We start from the raw sequence: 23154 nt of genomic DNA, 5'->3' as shown, positions 1-23154 counted from the left end.
AATGGTTTGTCCTTCCACATTCAAGAAGCACAGGCACAGCAGATCATGCACTGGGATATGAGAGTCTCTCCCACGCATGCCAGGTACCTAATGTGGGCATCAGTCTCAGAAAAAATAGCAAAGCAAGACACACAGCCCCTGTGGGATTTGAGAATCAAAACAGCCCTGAAAAACCCAAGGAGTATGGCCCCTAATTATACTAAACTATGTAACTTAAAAAACTGGAGAAAAGCATGCTATTACTAGCTTATGGGCATGAATAGTAGTTACATTAGCTCTCTGTAGCAGCAGCAATGAAACTGAGGTGGTCAGGGTACAGTATAGATGGAGCTGATGATATCATCCTAGCACAAGAACACTCCTGCATCCCCTAATGGACATGGTTTTTCCATGCAGCTCCACAGCTCAATTCTAGAGGGGCCAAATCCCATGGGCCCTCAAAAAAAGACGGTTACTTACCTTGTAACTGTTGTTCTTCGAGATGTGTTGGTCATGTCCATTCCATTGCAGGTGTGTGCACGCCTTCATGCACGGTTACCGGAACTTTTTTTTCCCCTTTAGCAGTACCCATAGGGCTGGCTTTGGCGCCCTCTGGAGCCCCATGAACATGCCACGGTATATGAGGTGCTGCTGGCCCTATGCCCCCTCAGTTCCTTCTTGCCGCCAACTCCAACAGTGAGGACGGGGGATGGGGTGGGTCATGGAATGGACATGAGCAATACATCTCAAAGAACAACAGTTACAAGGTAAATAACCGTCTTTTCTTCTTCAAGTGCTTGCTCATGTCCATTCCATTGTAGGTGACTCACAAGCAATACCCTGAAGGCACGCTGGAGTTACGGATGAGCTGCCTGCACCACTGCTCTACCGAAGGCTGTGTCATCCCACGCCTGCTGGACGATGGCGTAGTGGGACGTGAAGGTGTGACCAGACGACCAGGTGGCAGCCCTGCAGATGTCTTGCACAAGCACTCTCGCTAGGAAGGCTGTAGATGAAGCTTGAGCTCTGATTGAGTGGGCTGTAATTATCCCGGGAAGTGGCATCTTCGCCTGCTCATAGCAGAACTTGATGCAGGAAGTTATCCACAATGAGATGCACTGGGCAGAAACAGGTAAGCCTTTCATCCGATCAGCCACGGCGACAAAGAGTTGTGTAGACCTCCAGAACAGTCCCGTGTGCTCGATGTAGAATGTTAACACCTGTCTAACATCTAGCATGTGCCTCCTCCTCTGAACCATGCAGTTTGGGAAAAAACACAGGGAGAAAAATATCATGGTTATAATGAAGTTGGGAAACCACCTTAGACAGGAAGGCTGAATGTGGCCGCAACTCAACTTTGTCTTTATAGAACACCATATAAGGAGGCTCCAAGGTCAGTGCCCTAATCTCGGAGACCCTCCTTGCCGAGGTAATGGCCACCAGGAAAGCCACCTTCTATGACAGCAGTAGTAAAGGTCATGTAGCCATGGGCTCAAAGGGGGCCCTGTGAGCTGCAAGAGGACCGGATTGAGATCCCAGGGAGGCACCAGATCACGGACCTGCGGATAGAGCCTCTCCACCCCTTTCAGGAACTTAATTGTCATAGGGTGGGAGAAAAATGATCTCCCTTCCAAAGGTAGGTGGAATGCCGATATAGCCACTAGGTGGACTTTCAGGGAGGCCATGGCTTGCCCCTGGAGTTTTAGTTGCAGCAAGTACTCCAGGATCGCTTGTATCAGCAACAACCCAGGCAAAATCCTCTGGGACTCTGCCTAACAGGTAAATCACTTCCATTTAGCCCAATACACGACCTGTGTGGAAGGTTTCCTGCTACCCAGCAAAATTTTCTGGACTTGCGCCGAACAGGTTCGTTCGCCTGCGCTTAGCCATGGAGCCTCTACACTGTGAGATGTAGGGAGTCCAGGTCTGGGTGTAGCAAGCGACCGTGATCCTGAGACAAGAGATCATACCATCTCGGAAACTCCAGCATGGGGGTGATCAATAGGTCCAGCAGCATGCTGAACCAGTGCTGGAGCGGCCAGGCCAGTGCAATTAAGATAACATTCGCCTTGTCCCTCTTGATTTTCAGCAGGAATTTGTGAAGGAGAGGAATGGGTGGAAATGAGTACATGAAGCTTCCCGACCAGTGCAGCAGAAAAGCGTCGGAGTGCGACCCAGCATCCAGACCGCGGAGGGAGCTGAATTGCAGGTATTTCTTGTTCCATGCTGATGCAAACAGGTCCATCTGGGGAGAGCAGAAAATCAGAGAGACCACACCTGGATGCAGTGCCCAGTCGTGGCAGGGTAAGAACAACCTGCTGAGGCGGTCTGTCTTGTCGTTCCTTGCTCCTGGGAGGTGAGAGGCTATTATGTGAAAATTGTACCTTACCACCATGTCCCACGGACAAATGGCTTCCTTGCAGAGGGCTGAGGAACGGGCTCCCCACTGCCTGTTGATGTAATACATGGCTGCTGTATTGTCTGTCAGTACCTGCACCACCTTGCCCGCAATAAAGTGGAGGAACACTCAACATGCTAGTCGAATAGCCTGTAACTCTCTCACGTTGATGCACCTCTCCTCCCTTGACCAGACCCCTTGTGCGCCGAGGTTGGTGCTGATATAGGCCCTCCACCCTAAGTCTGAGGTGTCCGATACCAGGGTGACCAAGGGGACTAGCTCTTCAAATGGCACATCCCTTAACACTGCCCGGGGGCTCCGCCATCAGTCTAATGTGGCCAGGATCTGGGGGGGAACCGTGACCACCTGGTCCAGGGAATGTCTGCTTGGGTCATAAACTGAGGCCAGCCACGAATGAAGTGGTCTGAGTCTTAGACGAGCCAGTCTTACCACATAAGTGCAGGCCGCCATGTGGCCTAACAACTGCCGATAGTGCCTGGCTGTTATCGTCGGGCAGAGGTGCAGGCAAGCAATGATGGCAGACATCGCCTCAAAGCGTGGCTGGGGTAGGAAAGCTCTGGCTTGGGATGCATCCAGGACCGCCCCAATAAACTCTATCCGCTGCACCGGGGTTAATGCGGACTTCTGCTCGTTTATTAGCAGGCCCAGCCAGCAGCAGTGGTGCATGTCAGATCTACACTGCTCTGGACCTGGGCCCTGGACCTGCCTCTGATCAGCCAGTCGTCCAGATAGGGGAAAACACGGACCCCTTTGCGCCTCAGGTGAGCCGCCACCACCGCCATACATTTTGTAAACACCCTCAGGGCCGAGGAAAGGCCAAAGGGCAACGCTGCAAACTGGTAGTGGGAGCCAGCTACCATGAAACAGACAAAATGCCTGTGGCTGGCGAAGATAGAAATGTGGCAGTAAGCGTCTTTTAGATCGAGGGTGGCATACCAGTCTCCTGGATCCAGGGAGGGGATGATGGAGGCAAGGGAGACCATGCGAAATTTCAGCCTCCTGAGATATTTGTTGAGACGACACAGGTCTAGTATAGGTCTTAGACCCCCTTTCGCTTTGGGGATAAAGAAGTACCTCGAATAAAACTGCTTTCCCCTCATGTCCGGTAGAACCCCTTCTACGACCCCCAGGCTGAGAAGGATCTCTACCTCCTGCATGAGGAGTTGCTCGTGAGAGAGGTCCCTGAAGAGGGACGGGGAGGGAGGGTTGTTGAGAGGGGTAGAAGCAAACTGGAGGGCATAGCCGCCAAAACTATGCCAAGACCCAGCGATCCAAAGTGACCTTGGCTCATTCAGACAGGAAGGGAGCTAGGCGGTTCAAGAAGGGACGGGAGGGATCCAGGGAACAGGCTGGAACACCGCCCTCAGGCACACCCTCAAAATGACCTCCTTTGATTGCCGGATCGTCTAGACAACCCTTGCTGGGGGGGAGGGGGCTGAGGAGGACTCTGACATTGGCTGATATCTCCTAGACCCCTTATTTCTGTCCCTCTGTCTGTAGGGCGTGAACCGCTGCGGCTGGTACCTTTGCTGTTGCTGGCCCTGAGGATGGAACTGGCATCTAGAGGTCTGGGGTGTATAAAGACCCAAGGAGCGGAGCATGGCCCTCGAGTCTTTCAGACCATGTAACTTCACATCCATCTGGTCCTAAAACAAGGCCGACCCGTCGAAGGGGAGGTCCTGGATGGACTGTTGGATCTTCTGGGACAGTCCCGAGGATTGCAGCCATGAGCACCTGCGCATGCAGATGGAGGGAGCCAGGGCTCTGCCAGCCAAATCTGCTGCGTCCAAAGATGCCTGCAGCACTGCCCTGGCCACTGTGATACCCTCCTCCAGGAGGCAGGTGCCACAACCAGTGCCAATGAGGGGAACTATGCTCCGACTGCGAACTGGAGCGCCCAAAGCGGTGCCTGGGCACTGATGACTTACGCCGCTGCTTCCCTCTCGGTGCCGAGTCAGCTTCCGGCAACCGGTTCTGCAGGCAAACTCCTTGGTGCTGGGGAGCAGTGCCGATTTCCCTCCAGGAACCGGTCTCTTGCAGGCGACCCAGACAGGCACCACCTCCTGGAACGAACTTCGCCCAGTGCCAGGGATCATGACCAGCGCTGGGAGGGCAACCTCGCTCCTTGCCCCGCCAATGCGGGGTGCCCAGTGACCGTGACCTGGAGCAACTTCTGGGGGAGTGACGCCGTGTCGACCCCTCCACCCGGGGCAACCAGGTTGTTATGAGATCTTCTTCCTCGCTTCAGAGATCACCTAAGCCAACCAGGGGGTCCCAACACAAGCTTCCCCTGTGATACAGGCCCCTTCTCTCTGGGCGGAGGCCAGGGCAGCTTGGGCATGACCAACGAAGTCCATGCCACCTGAAATGCCTCTGGTGTCTATGGCTCCGGCAGATGCAGAGATGCCCTCCCACTCCCAGGAGTCAGGGGTGGCTCTCTGGTTGGAGACGTAGGCTCCGGCGGTGGCAAGCAAGTCTTCACTGTCCGGTTTCGTTGTGGCCCCTGGTCGGTGCAGGGGGGCGTCCCTGCTCTGTGCGTTGCTATCGCTGCTTCTTCCTCGACGGAGAGGAAGAAGTCCGGTGCCAAGGTGGGGCCGGTGCTGACAGTGCGCTCTGCACCAATGCCACGCTGGGTACCAAAGCAGAATAGGTTGATTCAGAGGCCGGTCTGAGTGCTGCCTCTATTAGTAAGGCTTTCAAGCAGATCTCTCTGTCTTTTTAGTCTGAGGTCTGAAAGCCTTACAAATTTTGCATTTGTTCTTATGATGAGCTTCCCCAGGCACTTCAGGCAACTATCATGGGGGTCGCTCAGTGGAAAGGCCTTCCCACAGGAGGCATACAGTTTGAAACCCGGTGAGCAGGGCATGCCCCACTCCCAGCAAAGTCCCAGCCGGGACTATCCTAAGTGACTAAGGTCTAATCTACCTAACTAAGACAAACAACAAAGGATTAAGGGAGAACTAAAGGGATTGAGCACTTGCGATGCAAGCCAAAGCAGTTCCAGCAACTGTCAGAGGCGGAAAGAAGGGACTGAGGGGAGCATAGGGTCGTCAGCGCCTCATATACCGCGGCATGTGCGTGGGGCTCCAGGGGGCACCGAAGTCGGCCCTACAGGTACAGCTAAAGAGAAAAAAAGTTTTGGTAACTGTGTATGAAGGTGCGCATACACCTACAATGGAATAGACATGAGCAAGCACTTGAAGAAGAAAGGTGATCTCCCTGAAGGCATATCATTTGTATTTTGTGTTTTAGTATGATACTAAGGTTGTTTAAAAGGGTGTCTGTAGGATCTTAATTATACCTTTCCTTCTTTTCCAGTGTTTGATTTATGGAAACTAAACTCTCATATTCTGAAAGGGCACATGGCCGCACTGAGTACCTGCAACCTTAACTCCCTATAAAACATTTTTGCATGTGACTTTATATAGATTTTTCAGTCATACTGCCTACTGTGTATTATTTAAGAAATAATTATCATAGTAACACGCATATCCATTTTTTACCTGCAGTCAAAAAAAGTAACAATTAGCAATTTGAGGTGGAAAATAATGGACCTCCAACATCTGGAATCATCAGGATAATGTGCAATATTTCTCAATTAGTTGATTGTTCCCTTATAGAGAAAGTTACTGATGTGGTACCACAGCATAGGATAAAAACTCCTGATAGTGACAAGTTAACAGAAAGAAAACTTATATACACACACACAATAAATATATAAATGTATGGTAAAAAAGCAGAATGGATTGATTTAAATCACCAAGTGATAAGCCTCAATTTAAATAGTCTATTTTAATCATTTTTACTTCAGTTATTTTCTAAAGAAATGTACATACTCACTGGTTGATATAACTTTAAAAACATATTGATTTACAGCTAAGTAGAGTCTTTACGTTATATTTGATACATCCTTTTGCTACCTAGAAGGGTACACTATAACATTTATACGTTTATTTAAGCAATTATATAGCTTAATATTTTCAGATTCTTATTAATTAATCTAACTAATTAATTCTGTTAGAAAACGATGAATGATCTATTGCTTATTTACTAGATAATTAACTTTTTGCTCATGATTTGTGTCAAGCATTAGGATGATAAACAGAATTTAATTAAACACCAAAACAACATATATTTATATGTTTTAAGAGATTATAATAAGTTTAGACCTTAACATATTTTGTATTAAATAGACATTTCACTTTAAACAGGGGATTTTTAATAATAATTTAAACAACATAAAAAAACAAATTTATATAATTTTTTTTCAGAATAATCATTTATTTTTATTCACCCTGTAAGAAAGTAGTTGTATTTTTGTAGAGCGAAAAAACAAACCATTTAAAAGAACATAAACTTATGCAGTTAAAAAATGTGCATTTAGAAAAAAGGATTTTAAATAACGTTTGTTCTAAAGTGTTACTGAATATAATCTTTTAATAGAAAATGTTTCAGGATTTATAAACTCAAAACATCCAGGTTCAGGTTATCATGAAATTGACTTTTTGAGCTAAATTTTCAGCTGTGATTGTACCTTGCCTCCACTCACATGCCTGTGCTTTGCAATGCAAACACATGTGCCCTCTAAAATTTCCAAGTACCAGTACATGCAGGGTTAGAATTGCTCAAGTGTGCCTGTAAAGTGTAGGTATACATATGCATGCACAATTTGCTAAAAAACTATGAAACAGGACATCCAAAATATCTAATTTGAAATAACTTATGTAGGCCAGTTCACCAGGTAAAAATTTTGGACGCTGGTGGTGGCAGAGTTCTCATTAATTTAAAACTCTGCTTTCACCTTTTCATACACATTTTTTTTTAACTACAGAAACATTAACAAATAACTGCCCCTACATGATATATTTTTGGCACAGGTACATTTGATTTGAAGAATCTGTGTTCTCTTTATAAAAAGCATCTGGGCAGGGTTTTATATATAATACTGTTACCTCCATCCTCTTTTCCCACTGTTCATTTGGTTCAAGCACCTGTTATGACTTGTCTTAAAATAAAGCCCTGATCCTACAAATGACTGCACAAGCGAACCCCTGCACTCCAGGGGAGTCCCACCAAAGTAAATGGGGCTCTGCACTTGAGAGCCTGCCTGTATAAAGATAGTTGAAGGATCAGAGCCTAGAATTCTAAGATCTTTAGGGGAGGGATTCTCTCTTACTGTTTGTCAGTACAGCATTCAGCACAACAGGGCCTTGATCTAGTTCCGGGGCTTCTAAGTGCTACTGCTATTACAAATAATAATCTGGCATTCTACTATGTCAACAGTATAATCTAAAAGACAGTAGTTCAGAAAGATTCTCTTGTCAGAGTCCAGATTGCATAATGTCTCCATAGTCCTCGTAATAAATTGGTATGGTACAACGCCACAAAATGAGAACCTGAAAAATCACTTTGAGCCAAGAATCCTGGATCTCATCCAGATATTATGCAGTTCTGTGTAAATATCACAGGATATTTTGAGGGTGATTTTTAATATAAATGGGACATTAATGAATAAAGAGTCAGAAGCAAGATTAAATCCACTTTAAAAATACCCTAAATAGACAAATAAAATAATCTGGTGTTCCTTTCACTTAAATTATTACAAATGTTAATATAAAAAATACACACACTTCCTAATAGTATCAAACCATTATGCGCTAAGATATATTTCAACCCAATAATTCACAAATGTATAGCTACAAATGTAAGAGTAACTTCACCATGTAATAACTAGCTATAATATACTACAGTTAAAATGTTATTAAAAGCAAAAAGAGAATTTTTGGTAAGTGCAATAATTCACGTGTTCGCACTAAAGTGTGATAGTGCTCAAACACATGAAAGGAATCACAAAGATAAAAACTTCTGTTTCAAAAAATACTACTTGACTGTTAGATAAGTGGCTGCTTAAATGGGACTGGCTGGATCAGGGGACTTAGTGACACACTGACCCTTTCACTTCTATGCAATGAGACCTTGTCTACACACAAAATTGGTACTGCTTTAGCTATACCAGAATTAAAATGACACAACCCTCTTAATGTGGATTCAGTTATAGCAGTATAAACATGCTTATACCAGCATAGTTTATTCCCATACAGCAAAGAGAATAATTTATACTACAGGGCACTTTTATATCAGTATAACTGCATCCACAATGATGTTTGTGGGGCTATATCAGGGGTTTTTTTTTAAATCATATCACTAACTGATAAAGTTATACTGGTTCAAAAGCTATATATAGACCAGGGTTGATACATACTGCATTCCAGGCTAGCAATAACCAAAAGTCCTTACTAATTACCAGTTATTCAATGGCCTATGTGAAATTGAGGTGTGGGGGTCTTATTCTAGTAGATCTTACAGAAACCTTCTCATCATAACTACTACTAGTAAACAGATTCAAAGGAAGCATCCAAAGACAAAATAGTCATGGAAGTACAACTCCTCAGACATGGTACTTCCAGAACTGAAGTGAGGTATATTGGAATGCAATGAAGGAAGACTGCAGGCTGTATGAATCCTGTGGAAAGAATCTGCTTTCCAGTGCTATCAATTACACTTTTCACAGGCATTGTATTAGCTTTATTATCAGGACTTCAAAAATTCACTTGTCCACAGTAATAGGAAGTTTTCCCAGGCAAGTGCCAGCAACTTCTGCAGAAACTAAGTTTTTATTAAATTTAAAAAAATTTTCTAGCCCTTAAGATTGCAAAGAATCTTCTAAATATGAACAGAAAGTAAACTGATGGAATACTGTCTATCTGATTCTACATGCAAACAGTTCCAATTCTGCCACTGCTCATAGTTCAGTAAAGCAGCAACAGAGTATAAATTGACATAGGCCTTATTGGTTTGCTATTTAGAATTCTTTGGGCAGCTCCAAACTAAAAAGAATCACAGAAATGTAGGAGTGAAAAGGACCTTGAGAGGTCATTAAGTCCAGCCCCCTATGCTGAGGCAACACCAAGTAAACCTAGACCATCCATGACAGGTGTTTGTCCAACCTGTTCTTAAAAATTTCTAATGGAAGGGATTCCACAAACTCCTTTGGAAACGTATTCCAGTATTTAATTATTCTTATAGTTAGAAAATTATTCCTAATATCTCACCTAAATCTCCCTGGCAAATCTCCCTGCAAATTAAGCCTATTACTGCTAGTCCTACATTCAGCTGACATGGAGAATAACTGATCACAGTCCTCTTCATTACAGCCCTTAACATATTTGAGGTTATCAGGTTCCCCCCAGTCTTCTTTTCTGAAGACTAAACATTCTCAGTTCATTTAACTTTTCTTTATAGATCAGATATTCTGTACAATCCAATTTTATTAGATCGCATGACATATGTGTTTCCCAAATACAAAAAGAAAAACACACACATTCTAAAACAACAGCAACATCCATATAATACATTAAAATGTCAGCTAGAACTTAAAAACTCTTTTCTTTGACACAACGGTAACGTGACAAAAATTGCTACTGATTTAATTACAACAGGGGATTGAGAAAATACTAAAAACATTATCTTTTGAGATAGAGATAAAGATCCTTTTTATATATCTATATATTTAAAAAAAAAAAAAAAAAAAGAGGTGAAACCCAGCATGCTCTCAGAAGCTGGAAAATTCTGTAATCCAAAAGATAATGACATAGATCTTCTAATGCTCCAGATTTACATGGGCAAAAATGAAGACACAAAGGAACTTTTCCATATTTACCTTAAAGGACAGCAGTTTCCATGGTTTGCAATCTTAACTGAGTATGTCTTACGTAAATGAGGATTTGATAACTCATTCAAATATGGTTCAAAAACAAGAGCCATCTTTCAAAGTAGAAAAGCAAAAGGCAAACTTAGAATCATGAATCATAGTCAGATCTTCTTGTTGGGTAATAACTGTCACTCGGTGTTTAAGTAGTTGATGATGTTGATTAAAAGACATAGACAATAAGTGAGTAACAGAAAACCCCAACCTAGTTATAATAAATTGAAAGTCTTATACCATGGAAATAAGGAGTACCCAGGTTGTTCCTGCATATCCTGAAGGCAAAGATGGGGCAATCTATAATTTGGAAGGGTATAGCTCTTAGACCAAAATTTAAGAAAAGCAATACAAACTCTACTACTGACAGAAAAACCTTGGCACCTTGGCATGTAAAAACAAGGCAGGGGTAGAATTTGGGAGAATTAAAAGTCTCCTAAATATTATTTTGAATGATTTGAAATTTGGCCTTTAAATCAATCTTCTGCGATATTATTTTAGCATTAAAAATTCTTAGCACTGGGGCAACTCTGTTCCCACCATGTGAGTGGGTAAAACAGAGCACCCCTTGAGCATAGTTAAGGGCCTTTTATTTTAAGTCTTTATGATAAGGGAACCAACAGTCCAAATGATGAAACTTTAACCCTAAATAAGTGAAAACAGAGACTTGTTTTACATAGTGGCCTTCTATCTTCCACTCAATTTGCAGACTGTTCTTCCCAAAAATCATAAGCCTGGTCTTATTATAATTGAAAACCAGGTCTTAAGAATCACAATAAGAAAAAAAAAGCTACACTTATATAAAAATTCTTATACTGATAAAGCTAATTTCCACATGGGAAAGGGAATAATCTGGTAAGGCACCTTTATATCATGTAACTGTCCAAATTCAGGGTGGTACCAGTGTAATTATTTTGGTTAAAAAAAAACTGTACCCCTAATTGAAAGTTATACAGCTACAAAAGAGGTGTGTAGCTCATGTCTAGCAGAAAATTACTTTAAAAAAACATCTTTCGGGCCTTTGAGGCAAAAAAATGGTCACACACGCTTTTCCTTTGCAGGTCACCTTTAAGATTTTCTGCAGTGAAGCTTCTTGAAATGCCAGCAATTGATTTCTCCTCGAGCCAACAGTATTTAGATACCCAGAATTCTTATCAGCATACACAGAATCATGGAAATGGGACCTCTAGAAGTCATCTAGTCCAGCTCCCTGTGCAGAGGCAGGACCAAGTATACCTAGACCATTCCTGACATGTTTTTCTAACCTGTTCTGGGATTCAACAATCTCCCTTGAAATCTCATTCCAGTGCTTAACTATCCACATAATTTACAAGTATTTCCTAATATCCAATCTAAATCTCCCTCGCTGTAGATTGAGCTGATTACTTCTTGTCCTACCTCCAGAGGACATGGAAAACAATTGATCACCATCTTCTTTATAGCATACCTTAACATATTTGAAGGCTGTTATCAGGTCCCCACTCAATCTTTTGTTCTAAAGTCTAAACATGCCCTTTTTTTTAACCCCTCCTATACGTCAGGTTATCTAAACCTTTCAACATTTTTGTAACTCTTCTCTGGACTTTCTCCAATTCATCCACATCTTTCCTGAAGTGTGGCACCCAGAACTGGACACGATACTCCAGCTGAGACTTCACCAATGCTGAGCAGAGCAGGACAATTACCTCCTTTGTCTTACATATGACAATATGTTAATACACCCTGTTAATACACCCCAGAATGACATTAGCCTTTTTCTCAACTGCATCACATTCTGACTCATACTCAATCTGTGATCCACTATAACCCCCTTATCCTTTTCAACAATACTACTACTTCGCCAGTTATTCCCCATTTTGTACATTTGATTTTTCCTTCCTAAGCAAAGGACTTTGCACTTGTCTTTACTGAATTTCATCTTGTTGATTTCAGACCAATTCTCCAATTTGTCAAGGTTATTGTGAATTGTAATCCTGTCCTCCAAAGTTCTTTCAATCCATCCCATCTTCGTATCATCTGCAAATTTTATAAGCATATTCTCCATTGACTTATCCAAATATTTAATGAAAATACTGAATAGTAGTAGATCCAGGATTGACCTCTGCGATACCATACTAGATACACCCTCCCAGCTTGACAGTGAACTATTGATAACTAGTCAGTTTCAGCACGCTACTGATTGATAAGGCTATGAACAGCACCAAAGGCAAGCACTGGAGCGATTCATTTAGGAAAAAGACACAAAAAAGGAGTTTTGCAGGTAAAAAGTAATGATAAAAGTAGAGCAGCAGACATACACATATGAAGTAGTAGTCAAGAGGCGCTGGGATGGGATGAGGGAAAAACAGGAGAGTGAAGGAATGCAGCTTCTCCCTTTCATCAGCCAGAGGGGTTGCAGGGAGGGCTGGCTTCATAATTATCAGACACCTGCAATCTAGAGGCAGACACAAAAGATGGAACGCTGATCAGGATATAAGGGTGGCATTCTGGTAAGATTCCCAGCATCCTCACACTTCACAGAAGCTAGGGCAAGAAGAAAAGGAAACTGATTTCTCACCTGGATAGTGAGGCTCACTCATTTTATCTAACTTTGGCTGCTACAGTTGCACCCTTTGTCTATTAGGTACCTGGTAAAACTTATAAGCTCAACATGTAAGAAGATAAATGAGACACAGAGATTGAGGAGATAAGGTAAAAAAAAAAACAATAGGTCTCTCTCTACCATATAACAATTATTCTTATGTGTATAGAATTCAGTTTCTAGGAATCTACAGTAAATTCTATTAAATCAGTTTAGAAGAGACATTTGAGGTTGTCTGCTTCCAGTCTATGAGCAGCAAATCTTTAAAAATAAAATATCTTAAGAGTTTAAGGCCCCAATCCAGCAAAGTACTTTGGGATTACCAGGTGTCCCAGGTGTGAGCAGGCAGGCTCAGCCTGGCAGGATCCAAGTGTGGAGGAACTTAGTAGGGGGGGGATCCAAGTGTGGGGTGAGAGGGTTCTGTGTGAGGCAATCTGGGTGTGGGCAGCTCAGTGGGGGGTCTGGGTGTGGGATATGGATGCACAGGGTTTTATGGGGGGGAAGGGAGAGATTTCAAGTGCAGAGGCAATGGGACTCTGCAGGGAGAGTCCAAGTGAAGGTGGTTGGGGGTTGAAGGTGGTTGGGGTTGGGGGTTGAAGGTGGTTGGGGTTGGGACGCTGCTGGGGGTTGGGGGTTGAAGGTCGCCAGGGGAAGTCTGGGTTTGGGGGCCTCAGCAGGGGTATCTGGGTTCTGGGGGAGTGAGACTTGGTGGGGTGGGGGTCTGGGTGCAGCTGGTTGGGATTCAGTGGGGTGGGGGTCCGGATACAGGGGGGCATGTCAGGATGGTCCAGGTGCATAGGGGGTAGGGCTCATCGGGGTGGGGTTTGAGTTGGGAGGGGACTCAGTGGGGAGTGGTCTGGGTGCAGGGGGCGGGGCTTGGTAATGGGACTGGATGCAGAAGGGTGAGGCTTGGCAGGGTAAGGATTCGGGTGTGGTGGTTCTGGATACGGGAAGAAGGTGAGGCTTGGTGAGAGAGTCTGGTATGGCGGAGTCAGGATGCACAGCGGCTGGCAAATACGGGGGTGGGTCTGATGCAGCACCGGCTGGGGCATCCCCAGTCCCATCCCCGGCAGTGATTTATCTTTCTGTCATCTGCTCTGGGAGCCTAAAACAAAGTGCCCACACTGCTGGAGAGGGGTGTGTGACCACTCCTGTCATTTTTCTGTAGGGAAGCAAAGAAATCTGCATGGGACATGAATTCTACATGCACACAGTGGCACAGAATTCTCCCAGGAGTAATATTCATCTACAATATGTTTGTCTATACTTGTAACTAATGATTGTGAACCATTTCAATTTGCAATGCAAGCAAATTTGCATTTGCAAGCAATTACTCTCCCCAGCACATAACATGAGTTAGAGTTCTGTGATGGCTGGGGGGAAGGAAATAATATCCTCCTTCCCCTCAAGTCATGGAACCAATGTGTGGCCAATGTGACTGTAACTGCCGTTTCTAGTGCAACCCTCTCTGTGAGGGTTGCAGGAGGATGTGTGATGCATCTGCAACTACATGGAAAAGGCATGTTTTCAGAGTGATAAATGGAATCTGATCATATAGTCCCAGCCCCTTGACAGACCAATCAAGAATTTATGTTAGCCTATTTTTCAGAGAAAAACAGAACAACATACAGATTTTCAATGGCTTGGACATTAGTTAATAATGGGACATAGAACCTTTCACCTCCAGGTCACAGATTTAAATCCTCCACAGTTCAATAGTGCTTAAAAGACACTTTTGTCCCATAACTGTTTGGTGGCCTATGTGAAGTTAGCCTAGATCTCAGTGCACAGGTACATACCAAAACATAACACAAACCACAATTGATACCCTGGTTGCCAATTTAAGCAGAGTGCCAATTAATGAATAAGCTTAGAAAACAAACTATGTTCTCGTTGTATACAAATGGTCCTTTCTCCTCCATTCCTCCAGATCATGACCGATCATACTGGCTGCATGATAATAGAAAGCTTACATAACTTTTCTCTTAAGAATAAACGTTCTTTTTTTAAAGAGATAAACTTTCATGCTTCAGAGCACAAGTCAATCCCTGGGAGAGCTTAGAAAGAAACTTTATCTGTGGGCAGGTTATTCCATAATTATCCACGACAAGGTTTCTTGCCCATTGTTCTGGTATCAGCCATTGCCAGAGACCGAATACTGGACTGGACAAACCTCTAGTCTGATTAGATATGGCAATACATATTTTCCTAAGAGGACTTCATTCACCAGTGTTGTTAAACTGGCACTTTTCAAAAGCACTACATTCATTTAAGCCTTACTCTGTTGCATATCTGCACTCTGGCATGTTTGCCTAAGGTCAGCAAGCAATCATTCTTTTGCTGCAGTGTAATCTAGAGGTCAAATAAAATGTAAAATTTATTCCCCCGTAATAACGGACAGCTGTTCTTTCCCCTTTATCCTCTTCCCTATCCATTCTAGTAACCCTTCTATCTAATTTTGGTTTAGGGGGCATTTATTATAAATTAAGTTATATTGTTATTATTATACAGTATCCCATGTGCCTCAGTGGGCAAAGGGAAGGCACTATATAAATTACCTTTGAGAAGAACTAAAAAAAATCCCTAAAATGCAGGTTGCACAACAACTTCATCACCCAGATCAGTGCCAGTGGCTCTGTAGATTTATGATGAGCTATAGACGGCTGATTTGTTCACCCCAGCAAAGAAGGCCATTATATTATTTGTAATACCAAAGTCTCATAAGACTCATGCTTAATTACAATCCATTAAATATTAAAATTATACCTTGGACCCAACCCTACCATACTGAATTTAGCAGCATGACTCCTAAGACCAGATCCTCAAAGATATTTAGGCTCCTAGCTTCCACTGAAATCAGCAAAAGACGGTTACTTACCTTTTAACTATTGTTCTTTGAGACGTGTTGCTCATGTCCATTCCATTCTAGGTGTGTGCTCACCTCCATGCAAGGTTACCGGAATTTTTTTCCCTTTAGCAGTACCTATAGGGCCGGCTCTGGCGCCCCCTGGAGTCATGCACACATGCCATGGTATATCAGGCACCGCCGGCCCTACGTCCCCTCAGTTCCTTCTTGCCATCAACTTTGACAGCGGGGATGGGGGATGGGTAATGGAATAGACATGAGCAATACATCTCAAAGAACAACCGTTACAAGGTAAGTAACCATCTTTTCTTCTTCGAGAGCTTGCTGCTGTTGATTCCATTCTACGTGACTCACATGCAGTACCTTGGAGGTGGGCCAAGAGTTCACAGATGACCTGTCTGCAGCATCGCTCTGCCGAAGCTGGCATCATTCCGTGCCTGTTGGACAATGGCATAGTGGGACATGAAAGTGTGCACCAATCACCAAGTGGCAGCTCTACAGTTTTCCTGCACAGGTACCTGCATCAGAAAGGCCGCCGAGGAAGCTTGCACTCTGGTGGAGTGGGCTGTGATGACACCCAGCAGCGGTACCTTCGCCTGCTCATAACAAAACTTGATGCAGGAAGTTGTCCAAGAGGAAATTTGCTGGGCGGAGACAGGTAACCCTTTCATCCTATCCGCCACTGCAACAAAAAGTTACGTAGTCTTCCAGAATGACTTTGTGCATTCAATGTAGAATGCTAATGCACACCTCACATCAAGGGTGTGCCACCTTTGATCTTCCTCTGAGCCATGCGACTTGGGAAAGAACACTGGAAGAAATATATCCTGGTTGCAATGAAATTGAGACACTACTTTGGGTAAGAAAGCAGGATGAGGCCACAATTGGACCTTGTCCTTATAGAAGGTCGTGTATGGTGGCCCTGAGGTAAGTGCCCTAATCTCAGAGACTCTTCTTCCTGAGGTAATTACTACTAGAAAGGATACTTTCCAGGAGAGCAACAGGAATGGACAGATAGCCAAAGGTTCAAATGGGGGTCCCTTAAGCCTAGACAGAACTAGGTTTAGGTCCCAAGGGGGCATTGGGTCTCGAACTTGAGGGCAGAGCCTTTCTACTCCTTTCAGGAACCTAACCATCATAGAATGGGAAAAAAAAACTATTTCCCACCTATCAGAGGGTGAAAGGTTGAGGTCATAGTCAGGTGAACTTTCTAGCTTGCTCTGGACCTGAGACTGGGACCCACCTTTGATCAACCAGTCGTCCAAGTACAAGTATATCTCTATGCCCTGGCACCTTAGGTCTGCAGCCACCACCGCCGTGCACTTTGTAAACACTCTCAGGGCAGAAGAGAGGCCAAAGGGTAAAGTCGTAAACTGGTAGTGGGAGCAGGCCATGAAGAAGCGGAGAAAACGTCTGTGGCCAGGGAAGATCGCAATATGGAAGTATGCGTCCTTTAGGTCAAGGGTGGCATATCAGTCTCCTGGATCCAAGGAAGGGAGATGGAGGCTAGGGAGACCATGCGGAATTTCAGTCTCTTGAGATATTTGTTGAGACAACACAGATCTAGAACGGGCTTGAGACCCCCTTTCGCTTTGAGGATGAGGAAGTACTGGAAGTAAAACCCTTTCCCCCTCATGTCTGGCAGAATGTCCTCTATAGCCCCTACACTGAGAAGATTTTCCACCTCCCGCATGAGAAGTTGCTCGTGAGAGGGGTCCCTGAAGAGGGACGGGGAGGGAGAGTTGTGGGAAGGAGAGGGCAGGGAGAAAACTGCAGGACATATCCCACTGAGATGATACCAAGGACCCAATGGTACGATGTTATTCTGGCCCATTTGGATAGGAAAAGAGCAAGTCGATTGAGGAATGGACAAGAGGGAGGATCCTGCCTTGAGAATGGAACACCTTCAAAAGGACTGGTGCTGGCTGTTCGAGTGCCTGGAAGACCCTGGCTGGGCAGCTGAAGTGGAAGCCGCAGTCAGCCGGCGCCTCCTAAATCCTCTGTCTTTGTCCCTTTGTCTATAGGAGGCAAAGCATGCGGGCTGGTATCTTAGCAGCTGCTGCTGGGAGCAGAACTGTCGCCCCGAGGCCTGAGGTGTATAAAGGCCCAGGGAACGTAGTGTGGCCTTCGAATCCTTCACCTCGTGAAGCTTGGCATCAGTCTGGTCTGAAAAGAGAGCACTCCCGTCAAAAGGAAGGTCCTGAATGGACTGCTGCACCTCCTGGAACAGACCGGAAGACTGCAGCCAAGAGCACCCGCGCATACAAATAGCCAAGGCCATGATCTCCCAGATTAATCCGTCATGTCAGAGACCACTTGTAGGTCAGCTCTAGCCTTCCTCTAGGATGGTGGCAAAGTCAGGTGCCTGCTCCTGGGACAGGGTCTCCTCAAAGCACTTCAGGGAGTCCCAAAGGTTGTAATTATACCCAAGAGCACTTGTTGGTTTGCAATCCTAAATTGCAGGCTCACTGTTGAATAAATTTTCCTCCCAAATAAGGCCAGCTTTTTGTTGTTCTTATTTTTGGGAGTCGAGCTAGGCTTGCCTATCCCTCTCATTGGTGGCCACCACTACCAGGGAACCCGGGGAGGAGTGAGTAAATAAATATTCAAAACCCTTGGCACGAACACAGTACTTTTTTTCTGCCCTCTTTGACATTGATGAAAAGGACAATGGCATCTGCCACATGGCTTTAGCCACTTTAAGAAGCCCTTCATGCACAGGCAGGGCAACCTGGACTGCCACCGCCACTGCTAATACATCAAAGAGGTTATCTGATGCCTCTTTAAGCTCCTCTGCCTCTAATCCTAAATTCAAGGCCATCCTCTTAAGGAGCTCCTGGTGGGCCCAAAAATCATCCAGAGGCGCAGACGGCCCTGATGTGATCACCTCATCTGGGGAAGACAACAAGGATTGTGCTGGCATGGGAGGTGGCGGCATCCCCGCCTGCTGCCGGGGAGTTGTTGTAGATGTCCCTTCTTGGGAGTCTGAATCCTCCTCTGACACCGAATCGTGAGCCCCCTCCAGGGCCACCAGCACTGATTGCCTGCTGGAAGATCTGTACGAGTCTGGCCCTGGGCCACTAGAAGCCCCCAGGGTCCCCAATATGGCCACTGCACTGGCCACTGGCCCTGAGGCCAACCAGGAGCTGGTGGGCAGGGAACTTGGTCCTGTATCTTTGGAGGATCGTGTTGCCCAGAGTGGGTGGCAGCCTGTCTGTCCTCTCCCAAGGAAACCGACTCGCTGCCCGACGACCGGGGATGGGGGGTGAGGGGAGGCAGTAGCTGATGCCCTTGCTGCAGTGCAGTACTGCAGAGAGCGAAACCAGTGCCCCAACCCCCGAGTCCCATGACACTCGAACAAATGCTGCCTCAGCTTTGGGGAGTGAGAGGACAGCTACCGGCGGTGCTGCTCGCCCGACCAGTGCTGGGTTGCCGAGGATTTGTGCCTGGAGGATGAGTGGAAACAGTGCCATGTTGAAGATTGGTGCCTCGAAGACCTATGGCATCGCTGGTCTCTGGGTGAAGATTCCCTTACAGGCGACCAAGTTCTGCGCCGTGCCAGTACGGACGAACTCCTCAGTGCTGATGAGCGGGATCAGTGCCAACTGCCATCCGGCGAACACCTGTACGATGATAAGCGGGATCGGTGTCGTCCCTCCGAACACAAAGCACTCGGTGCCAGAGACCGGGATCAGTGCCATGATGGCAATGGAGACCATCTCTGTCGCTGGCGCTCGGCCATCATGGAATACCCTAGAGACGGAGATCAGGAACGCACCCTCGGAGACCTATGCCGTGATGAAGACTCCTTGCGCGGTGACTTGGACCAAGAAGATAAACACCACTGGTCAGGGGAGCAGTGCAGCCTTTGAGGACCTATTGCAGGCTTCCCCCTGAAGACTGGAGTCTTCTCTTTTGACTGCACCAAGAGAAGCTAGGAGAAGGACACAAAGGCAGGGTCTTCAGGTCCCTCACTTCCTGAAACGCCTCTGGCGTCAATGGCACCACAAGCTGAAGAGGCCCCCTACTGCTCCCAGGAGTCAGGAGTGGCTTTTTTGGCGGGCTCGCACTTCTGGGCAGTGAGCTTCTCTTCTGCTGTCCATCACGGATCGGTCCAGTATGGGCCCCACACTCAACCCCGCATCACTGGTCTTCAGTGCAGAGGAGCGGTCCTTGTCTGATTGCTGCTTCCTCTGCTTCTTTTGCAATGGGGAATACTCAGCACTAAGGTAGAGCAGGATGGCGCGGAGGCTGGTTTTAGTGCTGCCTCCCTCAGCAAGGCCTTCAGGCTGATTTCCCTCTCTTTTTGAGTCCGTGGCCTGAAAGCCTTACAGATACTTTTCCTACCTGTGTGCTTCCCCTAGGCACTTCAGACAATTGTTGTGGGGGTCATTAAGGGGGAAGGGCTTTCTGCAGGAAACACAGGGCATGCCCCACTTCCTGGCGAAGGTCCCTGTAGGGACTACACTTAAGTATCGATTATTTACAGATACTTAACTAACAAAAGAACAGTAGAACAAACTAGCTAACACTGCTTAAGGATAAGAATAGGACCACTTATGACAGCAAGCAGAACAGTTCCAGCAACAATCATGGGCGGAAAGAAGGAATTGAGGGAGTGTAAGGCCAGCAGTACCTGAAATACCCTGGCATGTGTGCGGGACTCCAGGGGGCACCGGGGCCGGCCCTACAGGTACTGCTAAAGGAAAAAAAAATCTGGTAACCGTGCACAGAGCTGCGCACACACCTAGAATGAAATTGATGTGAGCAAGCACTCGAAGAAGAACAGGCCACGTAGCTCAGTGGACTGTGTTGAACTACAAAATATATGTTTTATTTGGTTGCAATTTGACCTGGGATGCACACTACTATTTCCAGCAGCATGTCATTCTTGCCATGAAGTTCCAAGTTTCAAGCAGTTTGCCAGGACTCAGATTCTGGTAAACTTTTTAGATACATATCCTGTATAAGTATTGATACCACAAGGCAGAACTAAATGGATCAAATACTGTGAGAGATGTCACCCTTTAGATGAGAAGTTAAACAGAAGACCTTTTTCTGGTAAAGTGCAAGATGGAAATTTAAGATCCCAGAACATTTTTCCAAAGAAATGGGATAATCCTGGCCAACATTTTCTTTCTGTCTCAGTGAGACATACAGGTTATTAATGTTTTAGTTCACATTTTATATCTTAATTCATTACCTTTAACAGTAAATATTATTCTAGTTTTAATTTTAAATATTTATTTTAACTAAAATACAATAGCGTTTAAACAACAGGAAGAACTAAATTGCTTTCAAAATATAACGATTTCAGATCCCAAACAGTCTTACAAGTTAACCAAATTACAGGCAGCACTGGTAGTACTGCCTATAGTTAATGTTGCCCAACATTTTCCATAACTGTTTATAACTTTGCCCAACCTGAACTGTTTGGGCAGAAATTTTATACGCGGGGCAACTGCCTCTAACTGGATTTTTTGAAAGTTTCAGTAAAAATGGTGTAGTTTTTTCAGACAATGTTAGTAGAAAAATTGTAAATGTTTTGCTCAGGTTACAAAATTCTTATAATTGTTTAGCTGAGAACACTAAGTGCCTCCCATCTTTTAGTACAGGGACTTAAAAGTTGGGGGAGAGGGCCTTGCTTTATCCACCAAAACGCATAGCTGCCTTTTCACATCCCCATAAAAATCTGCCCAAATTTGGCCAATTTATTCACGTTGAAAAACTGCAGTTTGCACATTTTCAGTAGAGGCTCATTTGTTTAGCAGCTAAATTCTCTGAGGAGTCACAGATTCTGTCTGCAGTGAACATGCTCCATTCACAGCTCCCACATGCCAGCTGACACAAATCATTCCTGTAGAATGATTGTGCATACTCCATCCCAAGGCTGCAGGGACTCAGTAGGACTTTCCCTGCAATTTCTCTTCCTGGCTGCTGGAGACTGCTGTGGTGCTAGACATAGGAACCAAGAGCAAGGATATAGTCTCTCCTGGACTCTCAATGTTTCTCCTGCTGGCACCAGACAGTGAGGACAAGGAGGAAGCAGCCTGATTCAAATGCAAAGGGATGAGGAGCAGAGGGAGAACAAGAACAGGCTGGGAGTGATAGGAGCCAAAATGGGGAAGGAAGAAAGGGGGAAAGAGGAAGAAGGGTCTGTAACAACTAGATCACACTCCCCTCCAGAACCTGCAATTGAACCCAGAATTCTTGAATCTCAACATTCCACTGCCCCCAACCAAACAGCTGTGAAATCCACTGACAAAGTGTCTCTCTTCCCTACCTTCTCACCCCAGCATACATGGTTCACATAGAAATAGCAATCTACCACCAAGTTATTCAGTTAGCTGAAGTGGTAAAGGTCTGTATTGGAGATTTAAAGGCTCCAACCCTGCTAATGACCTAGGTCGGGGGGGTCAATATAATGAAATATGTTTTTCCAGTTTTATTGTTATTAAAAATATGGGAAATTACACCCAAAATAATGATGTCAAAAGAGCATTTAGATTGCAAAAGCAAGCATTCAAAAGTTAGCAAATGCCAGAATTAAGATTGCTTGCGCAACTTTAATTCAGCCCCCTTGTTGTATATGCACTATGATACAGTCTTTAATTACATGATCATACCCTATATTTCCCAGGGGATCCAAACTAAGTAATGCATGGAGCTCACAGCACAATAAGGTTACAATACCGCAAACTCTTATGCACGAGAATAACTTTACGCACTGGGATTGAATGCAATACATAAATGTGTTCAGGGTCACTGCCAAATTTTGTTATTCTCAGTGACAAAAAAGTATGATTTCATTACAGGCTGATTGTGACCACGTTTCTTTTTATTAAAATAGATCTAAGCAAAGTAGGTCAAATGAGACCTAGTACAGTAAATTTCTATTTTGCCTGGAAACCATATTTGCAGTAAAAGTTTAGGCTTCATGCTCAATTTTCAAAGCTATTCAAGAGGATCAACACACAAATCTTTTTATTAAGTGAGTATTATTTATAAATCATATTGACTTCTACATTTAACCCCATGCAATACTTCAAAAATATAGGCTAAAGCCCATTAACCAATTATGCATCTACTTTTCAAACGAACATTGAAAATTTAAAAAGTATGAACATCAAATATTAGAGGAAAAAATAAATGTCTTTTTGAAACCCAGTATATACATATTATATTTTTCTAAAGCATTCTTTTGGTTGGCAGTCTGGAAAATGGAAAATCCTCCAGATTAAGACATAAATTAAAAGCACTGTCAAATAACAAATGAAAATCCATGATTATATAAACACCACTTCAATAAGCATTTACACCTGCAGTTCATGGTATATAAATTCTAGGCAAAACAGCTGACTCTTTGAGCAAAGAAGTTAATATTAAAAGCCAAGCTGCCTCCATTATGGTTTAGAGGTGAGCAAACGACAAAAAGAGACTATAGGTGTTTGAGTTTGAGTAAGGGAAGCAGGTGCTTTGTGGCATATTCTCCCTTCCTTCCCATCCTGCTGAAACTCTTTCAACACAACTCTGCCAACTGAGACATG

The 23154-nt window shown here is 44.6% G+C and overlaps 1 protein-coding gene across 3 annotated transcripts in view; it reads right to left on the bottom strand.

Annotated features, from left to right (window-relative positions):
• BAZ1A (bromodomain adjacent to zinc finger domain 1A) overlaps nt 1-23154 on the bottom strand; it is a 127597-nt gene that overhangs the window by 87225 nt on the left and 17218 nt on the right. Inside the window, exon 1 of one of the 3 annotated variants that reach the window (XM_067534145.1) lies at nt 12458-12577. The exons of the other annotated variants lie outside the window; for them this stretch is intronic. Coding sequence (XP_067390246.1) covers nt 12458-12540 — 83 coding nt within the window. The 5' untranslated portion in view covers nt 12541-12577. Of the gene's footprint in view, nt 1-12457; nt 12578-23154 lie in introns of those variants that run through there. 3 annotated transcript variants of the gene reach the window in all.

Source organism: Emydura macquarii, unplaced genomic scaffold (assembly GCF_026122565.2).
Source record: "Emydura macquarii macquarii isolate MOO-44397 ecotype Brisbane River unplaced genomic scaffold, CSIRO-AGI_Emac_v2 contig_374, whole genome shotgun sequence".
NCBI classification, from domain to species: Eukaryota; Metazoa; Chordata; order Testudines; family Chelidae; genus Emydura; species Emydura macquarii.
The sequence above is the reverse complement of the archived record's forward strand: the minus strand, read 5'-3'. Positions and strand labels throughout refer to the sequence as shown.